Source organism: Schistocerca americana, chromosome 10 (genome assembly GCF_021461395.2).
Source record: "Schistocerca americana isolate TAMUIC-IGC-003095 chromosome 10, iqSchAmer2.1, whole genome shotgun sequence".
Lineage (NCBI taxonomy): Eukaryota > Metazoa > Arthropoda > Insecta > Orthoptera > Acrididae > Schistocerca > Schistocerca americana.
This window is the reverse complement of record NC_060128.1, coordinates 111843388-111863328: the sequence shown is the minus strand read 5'-3', so window position 1 is coordinate 111863328 and position 19941 is coordinate 111843388. Positions and strand designations below refer to the sequence as shown.

Sequence of the window (19941 nt, the reverse complement as noted above, 5' to 3'; positions counted from 1 at the left end):
CCAATGCAAGTTTTTAGAACTGAGAGTGTACGTGTTTTTGAGTAGCCGGTACAGAGGTTCAGAAAATCTTAAATGAAATAAAACAATGGAAAGTCCAAGTTGGAATATCAAACACCTGGTCAACAATGAGACCTTAATGATCTGAACTTAGGGCCAAGACAACACCCTATCCACCTTCCTTCACAACCTCAAGATCTTCTCCCGCATCCAATTCACCTGGTCCTCCTTACGCCAGCATGTCATCATCCTGGATGTCGACCTCCTCTCTGATCACTCTGTCCACACATCTGTCCTCATTAATCTCACCAACAATACCTGCACTTCAACAGCTGTCATTCCTGCATCACCAAAAAATCTCTACCACACAGCCCGAACAGCCAGGGATGGCATATCTGCAGTGATAAGAAGTCCCTCCCCCAGCATAATGAAGGTCTCACAAAGGACTTCACAGACAGGCATTATCTCCCAAACCTTGTCCACAATTCAATTTCTACTGACATATCACCACACATCCCTTATTCAACCACCACCTAACCAAACCAGTTACAAAGGAGCACACCCTTCAGTAGCCAATACCACCCTGGAATGGAACAACTGAACAACATTCTTTGAAAGGGTTTTGACTATCTATCATAATTCCCTGAAATGAGTGATATCCTACACTAGATGTCTGCTGTGGTAACTGCACGGTCACTGCAGCGGATTGCTAACTGGAGGGGCCCAGGTTAGATCGGTGGCTGGGTCAGAGATTTTCTCCAGTTGGGGACTGAGTGTTGTGTTGTCCTCACATTCGTATCATCAATACTGATATTCCACTGCTGAGATTGCTGTAATGACATGTCCTGAAAGCAAATTTTAAAAATTAATAATAACAATCCCAACCAGGCTCCTTCCCATACCTCCTAAAGTTATTCTATCACCCACTCCACAACACCCTAGTCCTTCCCTATGTCACTCCCAATCCCAATCCATAGCCACAGGGATCATACCACTGTGAAAGACTCAGGTGTAAGACCTGCTCAATCTGCCCATGCAGCATCTCCTATTCTAGTAGTGTTACAGGCTTATCCTGCCCCATCAGAGGCGGGGGCATGTCACATATCCCAGCTTTGCGGCAATCATTGTGTAGCTTTTTATATTGGTATGACTACCAACCAACTTTCTACCAAGATGAATGGAGACTGCCAAACTGTGGCCAAGAGCAAAGTGGGCCACCCTGTGGCACAACAACCAGCTGATTTCATTGGCTGCTTCACATCTCGGTCCATCTGGATCCTCCCCATCACCACCAACTTCTGTGAACTATGCAGATGCGAGTTATTCTTATGACACATTCTCTGCTGCCAAAATCAGACTGGCCTCAGCCTACAGTAACATACTGTCTCCACACCCTCCACCCAACAGATACCACCTCCTCTGTCCTATCACCTACCCCAATTTATGTCCCCCACCATCATTCTGCTCTGCTCTCTGCCAGTGCCACCAGCCTTTGCCCTCTCTACGCCTTTCCCGCTCCCCATCCCTCCACCCCCACCTATCCCTCGCCCACAGCATCTCGACGACGCAAGAGGGAGCTACGCCAGGGAGCTGTCTGGCCATCACCTAGTTCCTGCATGCTCCATTAGGCAACGCTGACTTCTCTTCCCCCACTCGTACCCTGCTATCCCTTCCCCATCCTCGCCTCACTCCAGATTGCTGCTACCACTCAACGCAACACCATTGCATTCTGGCCGCAGAGAGAGTGGTCACGTATGCACGAAGTGTGCTTGTGTGCGTGTTTTTTTCTTTTATATTCTGAAGAAGGCTTTGGCCAAACGCTCATTGCACAAGTCTTTTCGTTTTGTCAGTCTTCAACTCAACGAGTTGTCTTTACAGTGAGTGGCAACATAATGTTGTTCTCAGTGATATAAATGGCAACAGGAAATAAGAATGGCACTGCAATAAAAGGAAACATATTAATTAAGGAATTCCATGGAATGGAATGGAATGTGTCACAGGTTTAGTGGTTTAAACGAGAAATAGAATCTGTATTACTAAATGGTTAACTGAGGACACAACCCCTGTTGCAGGTTGCCTGTCTACAATAAAAGCAAGATTTTGAATATTTTGTACAGTTATCGACCAAATTTAAAATGCTGCCATAATCTACTCTTTAAGAGATGTAATCTTATATCAACACAGTAGGATAAGTATTACAGTTAGAAACTGTGTAAATGTTTTGAGGCAGCATAACCTATAGCAGCAAATTACCCAGATAATATTCATCCAGTACCTGGGAATGAGAGCACTTAGCGACATCCGACAAACTTTGCACGTAATTTCAAATCTTTACAAAACTTTTTCTTGCTGTCACCCCTCACAAAATGATGAAAGGATAAATAATACCATATTTTCACTTTTGATGCAGTAAAACTACAGCATCAGGAATGACATTTTAATTTAGTACTTCTTTTATCACTAACTCTACTCGCAGACAGTGTCTACATATACCAATGAATGTATGTTCAAAATTATATCATTTACCAACACACAGTTCAGGAAATCGGGTGTTTCATACATGGGACTTCCATTCATTAAATAATTAGAGTAGGTGGGGGATTACTTTTTTGTCTAAAACGGCAATTAATTTAAGATTCAGTAGTTTACACGGGAAAAATGCCGGACTGAAACTGACTGGAGTGAAACTAGTGATGTTAAGGCAGTGACATGTTAGTGTGAACTGAAACATATTTAGACTGAAATTCTAGCCAATAAAAAGTGACTTTAAAGCCAAGTATTTCTTATTAATTATTAGCTACAACCAAGGACGTTATATTACCTATTAAATCTCAATATAAGAGTACTGCTAACTATATCAAAAGATGGAAAAAGAGACATGGGTTCAGTGATGGACTCACAGTCACAGTTCTTAACCTTTCCTTGTTCACCTATTTAGTAACCCTCACAGCAGACATCGATAAACGAGCTGGTGAAGGTCTCATGGCAGCATAGTGCAGCAAAATGTAACAGATGGCGCACACAAAGTGTCGTATGGGCAGAGCTGCTGACCCTGCAGTTTAATTTCCAGGGACAATCAGCCGGACCAGTCAGTTCATATGCTGAAACTGATCAACTTTGACCATGCCTTTGCATTACACCGTGCTCCATGCCAGCTGTCAGTCATTTGTGCCAGTCACATTTTGTGCCTTTCTCTGTACAGGGTTCGGACACACTGCGTCCCCACAGGTTGACCCACCCGACAAGTTTGTTTTCCTCTTACAGGATCCAAATCTGCAGCTTCTGTAATCGAGCCATCACCGGCTATATTAATTACATTTGTGCCAACTGGACGATTTTGCGGCGTTGTCACGACCCCACAGATACAAAAACCTGCTTTTAATTTCTTAGCTTCCTATTAAATAATTTTCAATATATGGCTCTCCAATCTGTCACCAGATAACTGTCTTATGTATTCCACAACATTTCCGAGAGGCATCTGTTTGACAGTGTCAGATGAGGGCTGTTTGTTACTGGTGGCTAGTAGCAGCTGCCATTGTCCACAGTGTGACAATCTGTATGTTGACCTCATTTGAAAGCTGAAGACAAGTGATCATGTTGTTTGCAGGAAGATGATGGTAGTGTCATTAGAGCACCTTAGCAGGAGCCAAGCTACGGCCTTCTGCACACATGCCAGTCAAACAAAAATTGCTAGAAACACAGAACCTTCACAATTTTGTGGTGTAACTGTCATTAAAAATTCTGATTTCTCTCTATATTTAATGACAGTAGGCACATTGCTTTTTAGTCATCTTCACACAACATGCTGCTTTTCAAAAGCTCTCTGTCCACAGGATGGAAACTTTTACATCATCAAAAGATTTCTCCAATATTTCTAGGATCTTCCACATTGAAATTCAAAATTTCCCTGAACCATTTTTTGTTGTTTTTAGGAGTAAGTTTAACTTCACTACTTTTAGAATTGTCATGTCATGAATAATGATTATTCCAAGTTCAGCTAGGACTGAAAATGAGATATAAACAAAACTGACTCATTTTTTTGTTGGTAGAGAAATAATATCCAACTGTAATACTTTGAAACACAGTTATATTACCAATGTCATCCTCCCTACTAACCAAAAAGAGGAACACTAGACAAAAAATATGGCAACAACTCAATACACTTCTTCACATTCCTTACATGAGTCCACAATCGATTATTTCTGGACCAGTCTCAGAGTGATTTCTATCAAAATGACTAAGTATGTTCCTTTCTGTCAATAAACTTTTTACCTCCCCTCATAACTTCCCAAAATTCTCTAAGATTTCCTCAAATATTTATTTATTTATTTATTTTGTAAATTCAATTTCTCTGAGAATGCCCAACTTTTCAGGTTTTCCAGACAAGTCACCTACTTGGCCCATTATCTCCCACACAAGACCATATAAATGAGTCTACATGTCCACACTCATAGACATCACAGCAGATTCACATCCCATGACTTCTTAAGTATTAGCTAACCCAGTTTCACAAAGATGACAACAGAACTTTTTGTGACAGTCACCATGCAAGTGCAAGCATATACATGGCATACCATAATTAATGGCATAAATGCATACATTTGAAAGTACACGATATTAGAAGCAAAAATGACACAGTAAACAGAGGGTCGAAAATGCATACCTTAAGAGCTACGAGCAATTTCTCATCTTCGATACTGTAAAACAAATCTCTTCTACTGCAAGCTCTTTGCTTTCCATAGTTTGGGGAGTGGCAGTATGGACCAAAACAATAAAAAAAGTCCAATAAAATTGCGCTCTAAAACACATACCTTAAAAGTTATGAGCAATTGTTCATTAGAAGAATTATGTTTCAAAGTAGCGAAGATGAAAACACTCACCAGTCAACACACAGATAGCAAAATCAGACTGTGCTCAACTGGCAAAATTTTATCAGTAAACTGTTGAAGTAGTCATAATGAAGTTTCTGAATTTACTGCCCTCCAGGAAATTTCTTATGCTCAAATTATTTTGGTACCCAGAACTGGCTGATACTCGAAGCAGAAAGCTCTGAAACATTTTGAAAGTCATAGAACATATATTGGGAAGACGGATTAGATGACCTAATAGGGAGTGTGTTCATTGCAGTTGACAAAAATAGTGCTTCTACAGAGGTTGAATGTCAAGTGTCCTGGACTTGGAACACTTCCAAAAGAAAAACATGGGCATGTAGTCCATCCCCTATGTTTAAAAACACAATGAGTTCAACACAAATGGTCTTTGTTGACGTTCACAAATAATAACAAACTATTTCACTAGTTCCTAACATGAAAATAAGTTCACAACTATACGCAAGTACTTGGAATCTACACTGAAGTGCCAAAGAAAATGGTATAGGCCTGCATATTCAAAGGCAAGGATATCATCAGGAATACCCCTGGGAAGTGTGATAGGACCATTCTTATTCTCTATACACACAAATGATCTGACAGACATGGTGAGCAGCGATCTGCTGATGATGCTGGGGTGTACGAGTGGCTGTAGGAGGATACAGGACAACTTAGACCAGGCTGTTCCAGCTCGTCGGCTCCGTTGTGAGCCGCGGAGCGCTCCCTGCTCCAGGGAGCCGCGTCGCTCGCTACGACCAGTCAAGTGGGCCGGCACGCCGGCACGTGGCACGGCTGGCTGAGGCAGGCGGCAAGGCAAGCGTTTTGATGAGCCAGCTGCGTCTTACAGGATCTACAACATCATACTCTTAGCTGCTAAGACGTGGTGGCATGCTACACCAGGAAATACGATGTTCAGGAAATAAACAAGAAAAAATTGTTCCACAAGAAATTGCATACTAAATTTATTGGGCCTCTGTAGCTTGACATTTTCGTTGCATTACAAGATCGGAAATATCAGGCGTCAAAGTGTTCGCAGCGTTAATGCGAAGGGTGGCCTTCATTGTTGCATCCTGAAGAAACGACCGTTCCTTACTTTTTACTCTTTTCATTGCTGAGAAAAGCTGCTCACAACAAAACGTAGATCCAAACATGCACATGGTCTGAGCGGTATTGTCGTGAAGCTAGGGAAATGTTTTTTGCTGTAATGAACGATATCATCATGACAAATGCAACGTGTTGTAGTACCTCTCTTTCAACAAAGTTGACTTTTGCAAATCAATAAGCTCCAATTGAAGTGACGATGACAAGTCATCAGGGGAAACTGAAAAAGGAGTGCTGAACACCTAAGTTCCATTTCCAATCTAGTGAGGTCTGGGAATCGTGTTTCAAACGACGTGATGAGCTGCTTTAACTTTGCTTGGTAATCGCCGAAAGTAGTACCTTCAGGTACTTTTAAAGAAGCAAGACGATTGAAGAACGTTAAATGTCCATTACTCATCTGCCTCTCAAATAAACGTAACTTGTCCATGAACGCTCTGATCTGGTCGTGCATGTCAACGATTAGCTGCCCTTTGCCCTGCAATGACAGATTTAAATTAATCAGATGCATAGTTATGTCAGCTAGGAACGCCAGGTCTGACATCCATTTCATATCTTTAAGACAACGCATTTCTTCCCCTTTCATTTCGAGAAAAAGGGATATTTCCTCACGCATGGCAAAGGAAACATCGAGAACTTTTCCCCGACTCAGCCAACGAACTGTACTGTGGTAAGGTATATCCCCATACTCCGCTTCGATACCTTTCAGGAATCCTTTGAATTGGCGATGATTCATACTGTGACGCCGCACAAAATTCACACACTTCACATCTTTCATTACGCCACCTAGCTGTACTGTTTCAGCGCACAGTGCCTCTTGGAGAATAAAACAATGAAGAGTCATAATGTCTTTCCCGAATTCGTCCCTGAGTTTATTTTTCAAACGAGAAGCAAAACCTTGGTGATGCCCGATTATTTGTGGTGCACCGTCTGTCGCTACAGAATGGAGCTTATCCCACGGAAAATTCATGTTGTCCACTGATTCACAAATAGTTTCAAAAATGTCACGTTATGTCACGGTGTAATCGAGTGGTACCACATCCAAGAGTTCTTCAGTTACTTGCAGCTCCATGTCGACACCACGCACAAAGACTGCAAGCTGAGCGCAGTCCGATATGTTGGTACTTTCGCCAAGCGCTAGCGAAAATGCAACAAAGCTCTCCGCCTTTTTCCTGAGCTGTGTCTAAATCCACTGCCATGTCCAGGATTCGACGTGACATTGTTTGCTTCGACAGGCAAACCCCTTCAATTGCCTGCACCTCCCTTGGAAACAAACATTCTGCAACTGCTACCATGCACGATTTTACGAGTGGTCCCACCGAAAACGGCTTGCCACTCGTCGCAATGATGTGAGCGACCCTGTAGCTTGCTCGGATTGCAGATTCAGTAGTGTTTTCTCCGCTCTCATTCACCCGAAAATTATAAACGCATTACAGAACACAAACTATGTTGCATGTTTTGATACCCTCCGTATTACGAAACTGTTTTTAAACTTAAGTCTCCTGGTATGTCGTTCTTAAGCCTGGCTACCAGTTCTCCACGTGCAACGCCTTCTACCTGATCGTAGTGCGCTGCGTGAAGACGTGTATAATGTCGTTGTATATTGTACCTCTTCGCAGAATTAAACACTTCATGACATACAAGACACTGCGGACGACCATCCCTCTCAATGAATAGAAAGGTATCCTCCAATAGAGGTACAGGGCTCCCGCGGCTGGTCATAGCTGTCATTGAACACGGATTATTGCGTCAGTTGCGGCTGCATGCGGCCAGGGGCCAGTGAGTTCGCTTTCCCCCTCCACGCGGGCTCCGAGCTGCCGCAGTGAGCGCTCCGGAGCGCTCCGGCTCCCTGGAGCTCAGTTGGAACAGCCTGACTTAGACAAAACTTCTAGTTCAAATTATGTACGTAGATAAATGAAAGTTAATGCAGACGAGTAGGAAAAACAATCTTGTGATATTCGAGTAGCGTGCTGCTTCACACGGTCGCATCAATTAAATATCTAGGTGTCAAACAATGGAAACTCCAGAGTGGAATATCAACAATGTAGGAAAATACAGATTGCTACTTACCATAAAGATGACTTGTTAATTTGCAGACAGGCACATTTAAAAGACACTTATACATAAGCTTTCGGCCACAGCTGTCATCAGAAAAAGAAAGAGAAACACATACCATTCATTCACACAAGCAAGCACACTCACGCACACATGGCAGCCAACTTTGGTAGCTCAGACCACAATGCAACTGTCACGTGAAATGGAGGCAGCAATCTGGAGGGGCAGGGGAGGGGAAGAAATAGCAGTGTACGGTCGAGGAGGACACTATCGAGAAAATTTAGCAAACTTGCATTTGAAGCTGACTGCAGAATGATTCTACTGCCGCCAAAATGCATTTTGTGTAAGAACCACGAACCTATACTACTATAAAAAGACAAGTTGCTCTTCAAAGTTGTTACCAAAATTCTCGCAAAGTTCTTGATCAATTTATTTCAAATTAATACATTACACATTTTAAATACGTGGTATACGGTTCTTAACTGTATAAACACTTTGCAAATGGGAAGTGTTGTTAGTGAAAATCTCGTATGGACACATATAAAAATCAATGTAACATAGAGACACAGCATTAGTAGTGTGCTGCTTGACAAAGTCACATCAACTGAATATCTAGGCGTAACACTACAAAGTGATATGAGCATGTAAAATCCAAGAATATAAGATAAATGAGGACTCATATGGAGGTAAATAGAAAGTCATTTTTCCCTTGCTCTATGTATGAGTGGCACAGGAGAGGAAATGACTAACAACGTAACAAGGCACTCTCCACCATGAACCATACAGTGGATTGTGGAGTACATGTGTAGACGTACAGGTAGTAGAAGGGAGATTGTTCTCTCTCAAAATGCTTTGTTCAACAAGAACGACAATATCAAATGGCTGAATGCAGTAATTCAAGATAATAGTAATGTTTAACAACCACATCTTCAATTCTGTAAAAACAACGCAATACTAAGGTAAACCTATACAAAATTTTATAGGCTTCATTCACCTGGGTGACTTCTCAGTAATGAGAATATCTAGTCTCTTTATGAATCAGAAAATAACCTAAAAACTGTAGTGAAAATTAAGTCTTACCTGATCTGTGTGTTGATGTCCCTAAGCCCTTGCATCAGTTCCTCGATCACTTCCTCCACCTCCTCCGGCACCTCCACATCGTCATCATCATCTTCTGGCGCTGCTACCACGGGCTGCTGGTGTTGTGGCATGACAGGGATAGTTGCTGGGGCGCCGTTGGCAGTTCTGGCGCCAATGTCACCACTGGCAGTCGTCCGCGTCACACTCAGGTTTGCCGCCAGTGAACGGCTGCCACGGTTGTACCGCCACTTGGCAACACGGGGTTTCAGGAATGTCAGACCTGATATAGTTAACAAGTGTTGTTCAGTCTTTTACACTTTGTTGCAGCTTGGAGGGGGAAAAAAAAAGAGTAAACACTATCTTCACATGTACTTAGGCAAGGGGCTTGGAGTCTAGAAAAAAACAGCATATTGCCACAGCATATTAAGCCTCACACAGGACATACAAATTAGTATTTGGAGCAGTCTAATGGAAATGAGACAAATGGAAAAAGTAAGTAAACTGTCTATTATTTCAAACAATGGAAAATCCAGGATTGAATAATAACAATGGAGATGTTGAATTGCAGACAGGCACAACAGAAAGACTGTTAAATAAGTAAGCTTTTGTCCAAAAGGCCTTGTTCTGAATTAGACAACACACACACACACACACACACACACACACACACACACACACACGCAAGTGCGACCACTGTCTCAGGCTGCTGAGGCCAGACAAAACAGAGTGCAGGCAGCCAGAGAGAGTAGTCATAATACATTGTGTTTATTATTTCAGGAATAATCACCATAACTGCTAATAGATTTATCCTACTGAGAGACAAGACAGTCAATGCCTTCACGGAAAAATGTTTGTGGTAGTGTATGAAACTGTTATTCTATATAGGCATGCACCTCTTTATCCAAAGCAAACTGGTGACCACAAATATCTTTCTTCAGGGCTCCAAAAATATAGAAATTGCATGGGGAGAGATTGGGACTATATGGAGGATGTGTGAAGGTTTCCCAGTGAAACTTCTGCAGCATGATTAAATGAAACTGGTAACATGTGGGCAGGCATCATCCTGATACAGAATGATGCTACACTGCAGAAGTTTTACTGGGAAGCTCTTCACGGCTGTTGATTTGCTTCGGATGAAGAGGTCCACAACTAGGTACAATCATGGTTATATAGACAATCATAAATATTTTTCCACGGGGGCAGTAACCATCTTGTCTCTCAGTGGGATAAAAGTGTTAACATTTATGGTGATTACTTTTGATACTTTTTTTGTCTCATTTTCATTTGACTGTCTCTTAAGGAATGTCTCGAAGAAACCCGAGTCATTCACATTGAATCTTAAATTTGTTCTGTACAAAGGGAATTGACTCTCGAGTTATGCCTGCTGTTGTTTTCGGTACTCAGAAACAGTCAATAAAAAAATAAAATAATTGGGCTGTTGGAGTATGACTTGTGCATTGAGGGTCCCGGGCAAACTTAATTATGTATGTAGACAGTTCATCCATTCCAGGAATCGAGGAATATCAACACTGATACTGCCAATATGTCAGTTCCAGGGATTCAAAGGCTTTCAAGAATGTTTTAGCTTGAAGTTCTACATCAAGGGGAAAGTTTTGAAGAATGTGTTTGTGAGTATCAATATAGGTTACATAAATGGTCATATCTTTTGGTTGCACTGGCTTAGAATGTTAGATTTATTACACTAGCAAGCAACTATAGATATTAGTGTGCGATATAAATGTTAACTTCATACGTCTACCTGCTCCTGAGGAAAAGGGGTCTTAATAGACAGACAGACAGACAGTATGATAACAAATTTAAAAAAATTAGATTTTTTCCTTTGGTTGTTGTGTGAAACCTTGCTTCTTGGCAAATTTCACGATTATGGCAACGGGAAATAGCCTGTAGGTTTTGATAGCTCAGTTTGCGAGTATCAAAATATGTTACATGAATGGTCATATCTTCTGGCTGCACTAGCTAAGAATGTTAGATTTATTTACACGAGCAAGTGACTGTAGAGCTTAGAGTGTAACAACTTTAAACATCCATTCACTCCTGAGATATATGGTTTTGAACAGTCACACCCACAGACAACAAATTGATCCTATAATGGTTCCGCTTTTACCGATTGAGGTACAGAACCCCAAAAACAAGCAATCACCCTGTGATTGCAATAAGAAGAAAATACACTGCAAAAAAAGGCCAAAGAATTGGAGGATAAGTTTGTGACAGGACTGGAGTAGGCTCATCCCACTACAACAAAAGCAGTCACCTGAACTGCAGCCATCAGCTCTGGTGCAGTTTCTGGGAAGTATTTTATGTAGGCATGACCAGTGTCCATCGGAATAAGTGGTCACTGCCAAACTGTGACCAACAATATAGTTGACCACCCAGTGCTGCTGTGCACAACATTCTTGAGTTCAATGGCTGCCATCTTTATCTTTCCCCCAGCATCGGCTTTCCTAACCTAAACAAATGGGACGTATCGTTGAAACGTGTCCATGGCTTCAATCTCTGCTAACTCACTGCATCCTCACCCTTAACCTAACTATTCTTCCGTACACTATCCTGTCACTCCCTCCTAATCCTCACTTTCGTATCACCATCATTGTACGCCGTACAGACTCACCAGCTCTGTTGCCCGAGCCACATTCCTATCCTGTACACCTACTGCTTCACCCTTACAGATTCCTTGTCACAGAGAGTAGGCGGTTAAAGATAGTAGATAAACAAACTATTGTAGTACATAGTTATAAAATATTATAGTAGTAAGGAGGAGAAGGTTATGGTTTAACACGCTGCCAACATCGTGGTAATTAGAACTGGAGCACAAGTTCGGATTATTTCCAAAGAACTGGAAAGTAAACTGGCTTTGCCTTTTCAAAGGAACCATCCCAGCATTTGCCTTGAGTGATTTAGGGAAATCATGGAAAACCCTAATCAAGATGGCCAGATGCGAGTTTGAACTGTCACCTTCCAAAATGTGAGTCCAGTGTGCTGACCAATGTGCCACCTCGTTCAGTTTAGAGGTGACCAGCAATAAACATAACTTAAGCCCTCTCTCACACAAATTATGAAGTTAATATTGAAAAAAAAATGTTGATTTATTTTTGGTACTTTAAGACCTCTCTTATATAGACTTTGCTACAAAACATACTTGTGTAGACCATTATGGAGGTGTCCTCATGCAGGGACAGTGAGAAAAAAATTACTACATCTTACACGGAACTTTTATTATTAATAACAAATACTTCATGAAGTCAGTGTACACACTATTTTGAATTTTATTTTGTGGAGGGAAACTGTTTCATACACCCAGGGAAACACAAACACTACACTTATCTCAGATGTAACATTTTTTTACATCAATAGTCCTGACTGTAATATCTATCAGAATTTGGACCACTTGACTTAGCAGGCCATTGTGATCCATCATTAAATCTTAACTCATTGGATATGGAATGACAGGCTCTCTTTTTTGAATGACTCAACAACAACTTCGACTGAAAGTCAACCTCTATCCTTGTAATCTCTGTTTTCCCCTTGTAGGCCTCCATTCTACCAAAGGAAACTCTTGAATGCTAATGGATCTATATTTTTCTTGTTCATTCAACTTCCAGAGTGTCCAGGCAGTTACCACTGGTACATTTAGCATGTCACAGAAAATGCTCATGTACCTCCTAAGATTTCTAGTATCATTATTGTAAAGGGCAAGCAGAGAATCCGTCAAGTCAACTGTTTCTTTCTTTCTTTCTTTCTTTTAATGCAGCTAAACTGGTTAGCAATCCCTTCCAGTTCTCTTCCAGCATATAATGATCCAATAGTTACAATTGAACTGTCAATCAAACTTATGACCATAACATCATCTTTTGGTGTTGCTACAGAAGAACTGCCATGTCCTTAGGACTGTTATTATTTCCCCTACTCCAATTTTCTTTCAGTTTTAGTACCAAGGGAATGCTACACAAAATTCTGCCAGCATAAACCCTGTGGTTCTTTCCATGAATATACACAAATAAACTTAAAGGTTTAGATAAATTTCAGAAATGACTGAGTACTACACACAATAAAATACTGTATCATACAACACGTACCTATTCAAACACAGCACTTTATCCACAAATCAATGTACAACTTTCACAACAAAGGTTCAGTGCTACATCAAGAACGCAGCGACAAAATTTGTTACGATGTAAAATCAAGTGCTGGCATGCCAGTCGGGAATGAGAGAGCAGAGAGGGTTGTGAAGGAGGTGTCAACCAACTGCACACTGACCAACCCCTCTCCAGGACGAAAATGCAACAGCAGCGGCCTCTATGCAAAGAGAAAATAAGCACCACACCCGACTGGCCACAGCCTGTTTTACAGCAGCGCGTCAAGACTAGCAACTAGGACAGAAGCGTCAACACTCGTTACTTTGCTTGTACATTATATGTAGCTCAAACTTGGAATTGTTATACTGAAGAACATTACTTGTTTTGTCTGTTGCCCTTTGCTTGCTACTCATCTATGTAATTCTCAGAATTAAGTATTGTCATTTATCTTATTGTAAGAAAAACTCATCAATACGATTTATTTGAATGTTGTCTAGTGATCCAAGAATGCAGGTTTCCTAGACTCCCCATAGTTGACAATTAGGCAGGATTCAACACAATTTAGCTTCCCACAGGCCAAAAATTTACACTGTAGACATACTTGAAACTATTATTTGTCCTCATTTAAGGAATTTGCGATCTTACAACCACATCAGATTTAAAATATGACAGAAATGGGGTAAAAATTGTGTATCCTCATTTGAGGACATGACATATGAGAGGGTTAAGTATTGCATTATGTACACACAGATGTACTTAATACTTTCAGTAGTCACAGGCTGCTCTTCTAAATTGTATTTATATTGCATACTTTTTTATAAACTAAAATAAGCACATATTGCAGACCAGTCGGTAACAAGAGTAAAGAGCCTCCAGTGATATTGCCACCAGTGGCAAACTACACACATCACATTTACGCAAACATTACAGTGGCAATGACTACCGTGATAAGAACTTGCAGTATGGATGTTGGTTGGGAAAGTCATATGGTTTAATAAGGATGTTTCTGTGGTTAGGAGGATGACCACTGCATGCCATGTATTTAAAATATGGCTCATCAGTCCTACGTACCCATTCTCAATTTCATGTAATACTGATAAATTTAACTGACAAATGGATAAAAATGATTCGCACATGAAAAGAATGACAGACAGACACCACTCACCTATCCTCTGCATAATCTTGATAGCATACCGCCGTACAATTTCTGAGTCATTCCGGTAGTTGATGCCAAGCAGGAAGCGCAACAAGTCGGGCGCGTGTGGCAGCAGGTCTTCCCGCTTCCCATGCTTCAGAATAGCTGCAATGGCTGCCAGGCACCCACACTTGGCAGCTACTGGGCTGTTTCCATCTGCAATTATCTGTGGAGCAGGAGCAAATGCCGTCAAGAGTCTACTTCAATTACTTTTAAAACACACACAAACATGGAGGAATTATAAACTGTATAAAATACGTTTTCTTTTATACAGCTCGCAAAGTACATTGATGTTTAATCACTATTTTAGTTTGCAGAATGAAAGATACTTTCTTTTAACTTTTGCCTTTGTAAACAATGGTTACAAGGATTGCAACCGTGAGCAAACTTTATTGTAAATGAATATAGTCATTCTTCTTCTACTTTTGTGCTCTGCTTGTTGATTGGTTGGCAGTAATTTTCTTCTTCATTTTTCTCTCTCTTCTGCAAGTCTCTTCAGTTCCAAATATGTTGACAGTTTCAGGTCTTGTTTTAATCTGTTCAAAATATCAAAGTCTTGTTTTCCTTGCCCACTCTTCCCAAGTATTTTTCCTTCTATTAAGTTTACAAAGAATGGATCTAGGTGTCTAACTTATCAGCCTCCTATTTCCTTTACTCCACAATGATGTTTCCCCTCCTACACTGTTAAAGAATCCAAGGGCCATTCTCTCTGTCCATGAAATCTTCAGGATTTTTCAAACACTGCAACTCAAAAGCCTGCAGTCTTTACCATTCTGGTTCCTCAGCTGTCTGCATCTCTGAGCCATATAGGGCAATGCTCCAAGCATTGGCACGATATATCCTCCTACGTTGTTCTACTACCTGGGTATTTAAAGCTGGCGATTTCCTTCAGATTGTCTCCCATCAGACATAGGTTTCTTTTTATTGCAACTTTAGTACATACAAGGATTTCGCTTTTCTTCTTGCTTAATTTCATGTTTTGTCTTTCTGAAAAAAACTTGTTCACACTTTCTTTGGTCTTTTAGACACTGTCTTCAGATTTAGCTAATGCTGATATATAAGTAACATTCAACCGCAAATATGTCAGTGTGAGGATCGCATGGCCGGCTGCAGTGGCCGAGCGGTTCTAGTCTGGAACCGCGCGACCGCTACTGTCACAGGTTCGAATCCTGCCTTGGGCATGGATGTGTGTGATGTCCTTAGGTTAGATAGGTTTAAGTAGTTCTAAGTTCTAGGGGACCGATGACCTCAGAAGTTAAGTCCCATAGTGCGCAGAGTCATTTTGACGGTTGCATGAAGACTATTCACAACCTGGACTCCTTAAAGAGAATTTTTCACTCTACATCAAAGTGTTTACTTTCTGGTAAATTAAAACTGTGTCCCAGACTGGTACTCAAGCCTGGAATCTTGTCTAAAGCTACGGGACTGGCAAGGTTACAGATCTGGTATAAGACACAGACTTAATCTGGCAGAAAAGTTCAACTTCAACTGCTTTTGTGTACACGGTTTTGTTGAAATGTGTCACACAGATATATTTTATAAATGTGCACTTGAGTTTAATTCCTTCTTGACAACAAAATTAGTTCCAATCTACGATAAACTTCCACAGAACAAAATGAAATAGTTCGGTCGTCATCTAGCATTCAATGAAATTGACACCAATACTTCTAAAATTACAATGCTACAATAAACATTAAAATTAAGACATAAAAGCCATTTAATACATGTATTTATGGCACTCTGCCACAGAAATCTTCCATCTCACAGGGACATTTTTATTTAACTAATTGCATACAGCAAGTACACACAAAATATTTGAGACAATAAACAAAGCATCACACCAATAGGCCTATGACATCATCAACCTAAAGAAATGTCCAATGGATGATGCCACCTACATCACACAAATGCCACAGAAGTAAAAATTGATAAACCAACAGAACAGTACATTCTAAAAAACCACACACACACACACACACACACACACACACACACACAGAAAAAGCTTATAAGTAAAAACAATTCACAAAAATTTAAACTTGATTTAATATATGTTTGGCCATTCGAGCTATACATAAACACAATTCGACTACAGGCATACTGGGCATGAGGTCTGTAATGGCAAAAACTCCAAACAAACTTCACACACCATTATATGCAAAACCAACACACGCGCAAATCAAATACACTACTGGCCATTAAAATTGCTACACCACGAAGATGACGTGCCACAGACGCGAAATTTAACTGACAGGAAGAAGATGCTGTGATATGCAAATGATTAGCTGTTCAGAGCATTCACACAAGGTTGGCGCCGGTGGCGACATCTACAACGTGCTGACATGAGGAAAGTTTCCGACCGATTTCTCATACACAAACAGCAGTTGACCGGCGTTGCCTGGTGTGATGTTGTTGTGATGCCTCGTGTAAGGAGGAGAAATGCGTACCATCACGTTTCCGACTTTGATAAAGGTCGGATTGTAGCCTATCGCGATTGTGGTTTACCGTATGGCGACATTGCTGCTCGCGTTGGTCGAAATCCAATGACTGTTAGCAGAATATGAAATCGGTGGGTTCAGGAGAATAATACGGAACGCCGTGCTGAACCCCAATGGCCTCGTATCACTAGCATTCGAGATGACAGGCATCTTATCTGCACGGCTGTAACGGATCGTGCAGCCACATCTCGATCCCTGAGTCAACAGATGGGGACGTTTGCAAGACAACAACCATCTGCACGAACAGTTCGACGACATTTGCAACAGCACGGACTATCACCTCAGAGACCGTGGCTGTGGTTACCCTTAACGCTGCATCACAGATAGGAGCACCTGCAATGGTGTACTCAATGACGAACCTGGGTGCACGAATGGCAAAACGTCATTTTTTCAGATGAATCCAGGTTCTGTTTACAGCATTGTGATGGTCACATCTGTGTTTGGTGACATCGCAGTGAACACACATTGGAAGCATGTATTCGTCATCGCCATACTGGCATATCACCCGGCATGATGGTATGGGGTGCCATTGGTTACACGTCTCGGTCCCCTCTTGTTCGCATTGACGGCACTTTGAACAGTGGACGTTACATTTCAGATGTGTTACGACCCGTGGCTCTACCCTTCATTTGATCCCTGCGAAACCTTACATTTCAGCAGGATACTGCACAACCACATGTTGCAGGTCCTGTACGGGCCTTTCTGGATACAGAAAATGTTCGACTGCTGCCATGGCCAGCACATTCTCCAGATCTCTCACCAACTGAAAACGTCTGATCAATGGTGGCCGACCAACTGGCTCGTCACAATACACCAGTCACTACTCTTGATGAACTGTGGTATCGTGTTGAAGCTGCATGGGCAGCTGTACCTGTACACGCCATCCAAGCTCTGTTTGACTCAATGCCGGCCGGAGACGGGATTGAACCGTCGTCCTCCCGAATGCGAGTCCAGGGTGATGGTGATGGTGATGACGACGACTACAATAATGATGGTGATGACGATGATTACCCCACAGCACAGTTATCGGCACTCTACTCGATATCAACATTCACAGCTCTTGGTTTGGCTCATGTCTGTTCTCGCAAGTGGAATTGTTGTGACAATTCCCCAGGAACACTCATTAGCAGGTTTCTTCACAATGTCTAGCCCTGTCTTGACAAAGATGTGCTCTTTACATATTAAATTCCTCCAGTCACTTGGAAAAAAATTTTCATAACATATTGCCTGTTAAATGAATGGCTGACTACTTAAAAAAAAAAAAAAAAAAAAAGATGGAAATGCCATCCACTCAAAGATCACCGACTTTCTCTATCTAACACTTTAGGCAGGAGACCTGACACGTCACTAAATTTACAAAGTTGCCTTTGTCAGTCAGAATGGTGGACAGACTTCCAGCCAAGCTGAGTATTGTCCTTATGTCAGTGTGTGAAACCCATTTAGTTAAACTGACGACAGGTCCTGGAGATCTCCATATTACAGTACCCAGCGGTGGATGACAGGGAATGGAAATCTCCATTTTCCTGCATGGATATCATTTATGGCCTGTTCTACTCTCTGTTGGGTAAAGTCTGAACTATTTGCTGGCAAGGTGCACAGTAGTGGGAAGAGTGTATATGCTAGTGCCAGTATATTTGATCACTTGTATGATCATGATAAAGAGGGTATATGTTAGTGCCAGTATATTTGATCACTTGTATGATCATGATAGCTGCAAGTATACACGAGACAGAAGTCAACACCCAAGATTGGCACACCATTGACAATATGCTTTGTGCGATGATGAAATGTTTCATGATTTATATGTAGATTTGTTATTGGATATAACAAAGTGATAAAGAAAATGACAATTGTGATAATACTAGAGTCAGTGGCAGTGAGTTTGGGCCCTCTACATCAAATAAACATTGGAAACCTCTGCTTGTGTTGGTGAGTGACAACAATGCTAGCAGTGATGTAAGGTAGACATTTGTTTACGAGGAATGGATACAAACAATGGTTATTCTAAAAATAATCTAGTCACACATCTGGAACCTTCTGAAAGTCACTCAGACATTACATTTGTTTCTGATGATCCATGTTGTACTTCAGAGGTTTCTTTGGTGATGAATTACCTCATATTTTTGTGACATAATCTAACCTTTTTGCCGCAGTGGTAACACCAATTCCTGTCACATCACAAAAGTTAAGTGCTGTCTGGCTCAGCTAGCATTTGGATGGGTCATCATCCTGGTCTACCAATGCTGTTGGCAAGGAGAGGAGGGGGAGAAGGGTGCACTCAGCCCTTGCGAGACCAACTGAGTTACTTGATTGGGAAGTAGCAACACCGGTCACGAAAACTGCCCGGGAGATCAGTGTGCTGACCACACGCCCCTCCTTATCCACATCAGATTACACCTAAGGGCTGAGGATGACATGGCAGCTGGTCGGTATCATTGGGCTTTCATGGTCTGTTCGGACAGTGTTTCTTTCAAGACACTAAAGTGGCCTGACATTTTGATTGTTAAAATGAAACCATCTTTAGTGATCATTCTTGTGATAGGATGAGTTAGGAAAGACAGTTATCAGGAGTACTGGAGCACAGCCTCTCGATTGAAATTCCTATCGGCAAACAGCTAATGAGTCGCAATCGATGGGAAGAGAGATGGATTGCATGCCACTTTTCCGACAATTCACACCGGGATAATCTTGCAGACAGACTCTGTAAGGACCAGCCAGATCTCCATTTTGTGGATCATTTTCAGACCTTATTTAAGCACATACAAGTGGTATCACTTGCTGAGACCATGATATCTTGGAGAGGCCACCTAAGGCTTAATATCTACAACCCTGCAAAGCCTTCTTGCATGAATGATATGTGAGGATACAATGGGTTAGATCTGTAACATAGAAATACTGTACATAGTGTGAGGACAGGAAAAGATTGGACAAAATAATTTTTCCTGTATTGGTACCACATTTAGACATCTGACATCATTTAAATCAGGACAACTATTACAACAGAAGGACAACTGAAAATAGCCTGCTTGCATGGAAGACTAGGGTCTGTGGGACAA

The 19941-nt window shown here is 41.4% G+C and overlaps 1 protein-coding gene across 1 annotated transcript in view; it reads right to left on the bottom strand.

The window, feature by feature from the left end:
• The window catches only part of LOC124552512 (tubulin-specific chaperone D), a 192117-nt gene that overhangs the window by 142928 nt on the left and 29248 nt on the right, over positions 1–19941 (bottom strand). The window contains exons 4-5 of the mRNA XM_047126801.1: positions 14358–14553; positions 9099–9378 (exon numbers count right to left, since the gene is read on the bottom strand). Of these exons, the coding sequence (XP_046982757.1) occupies positions 9099–9378; positions 14358–14553 (476 nt within the window). The remainder of the gene's footprint in view (positions 1–9098; positions 9379–14357; positions 14554–19941) is intronic.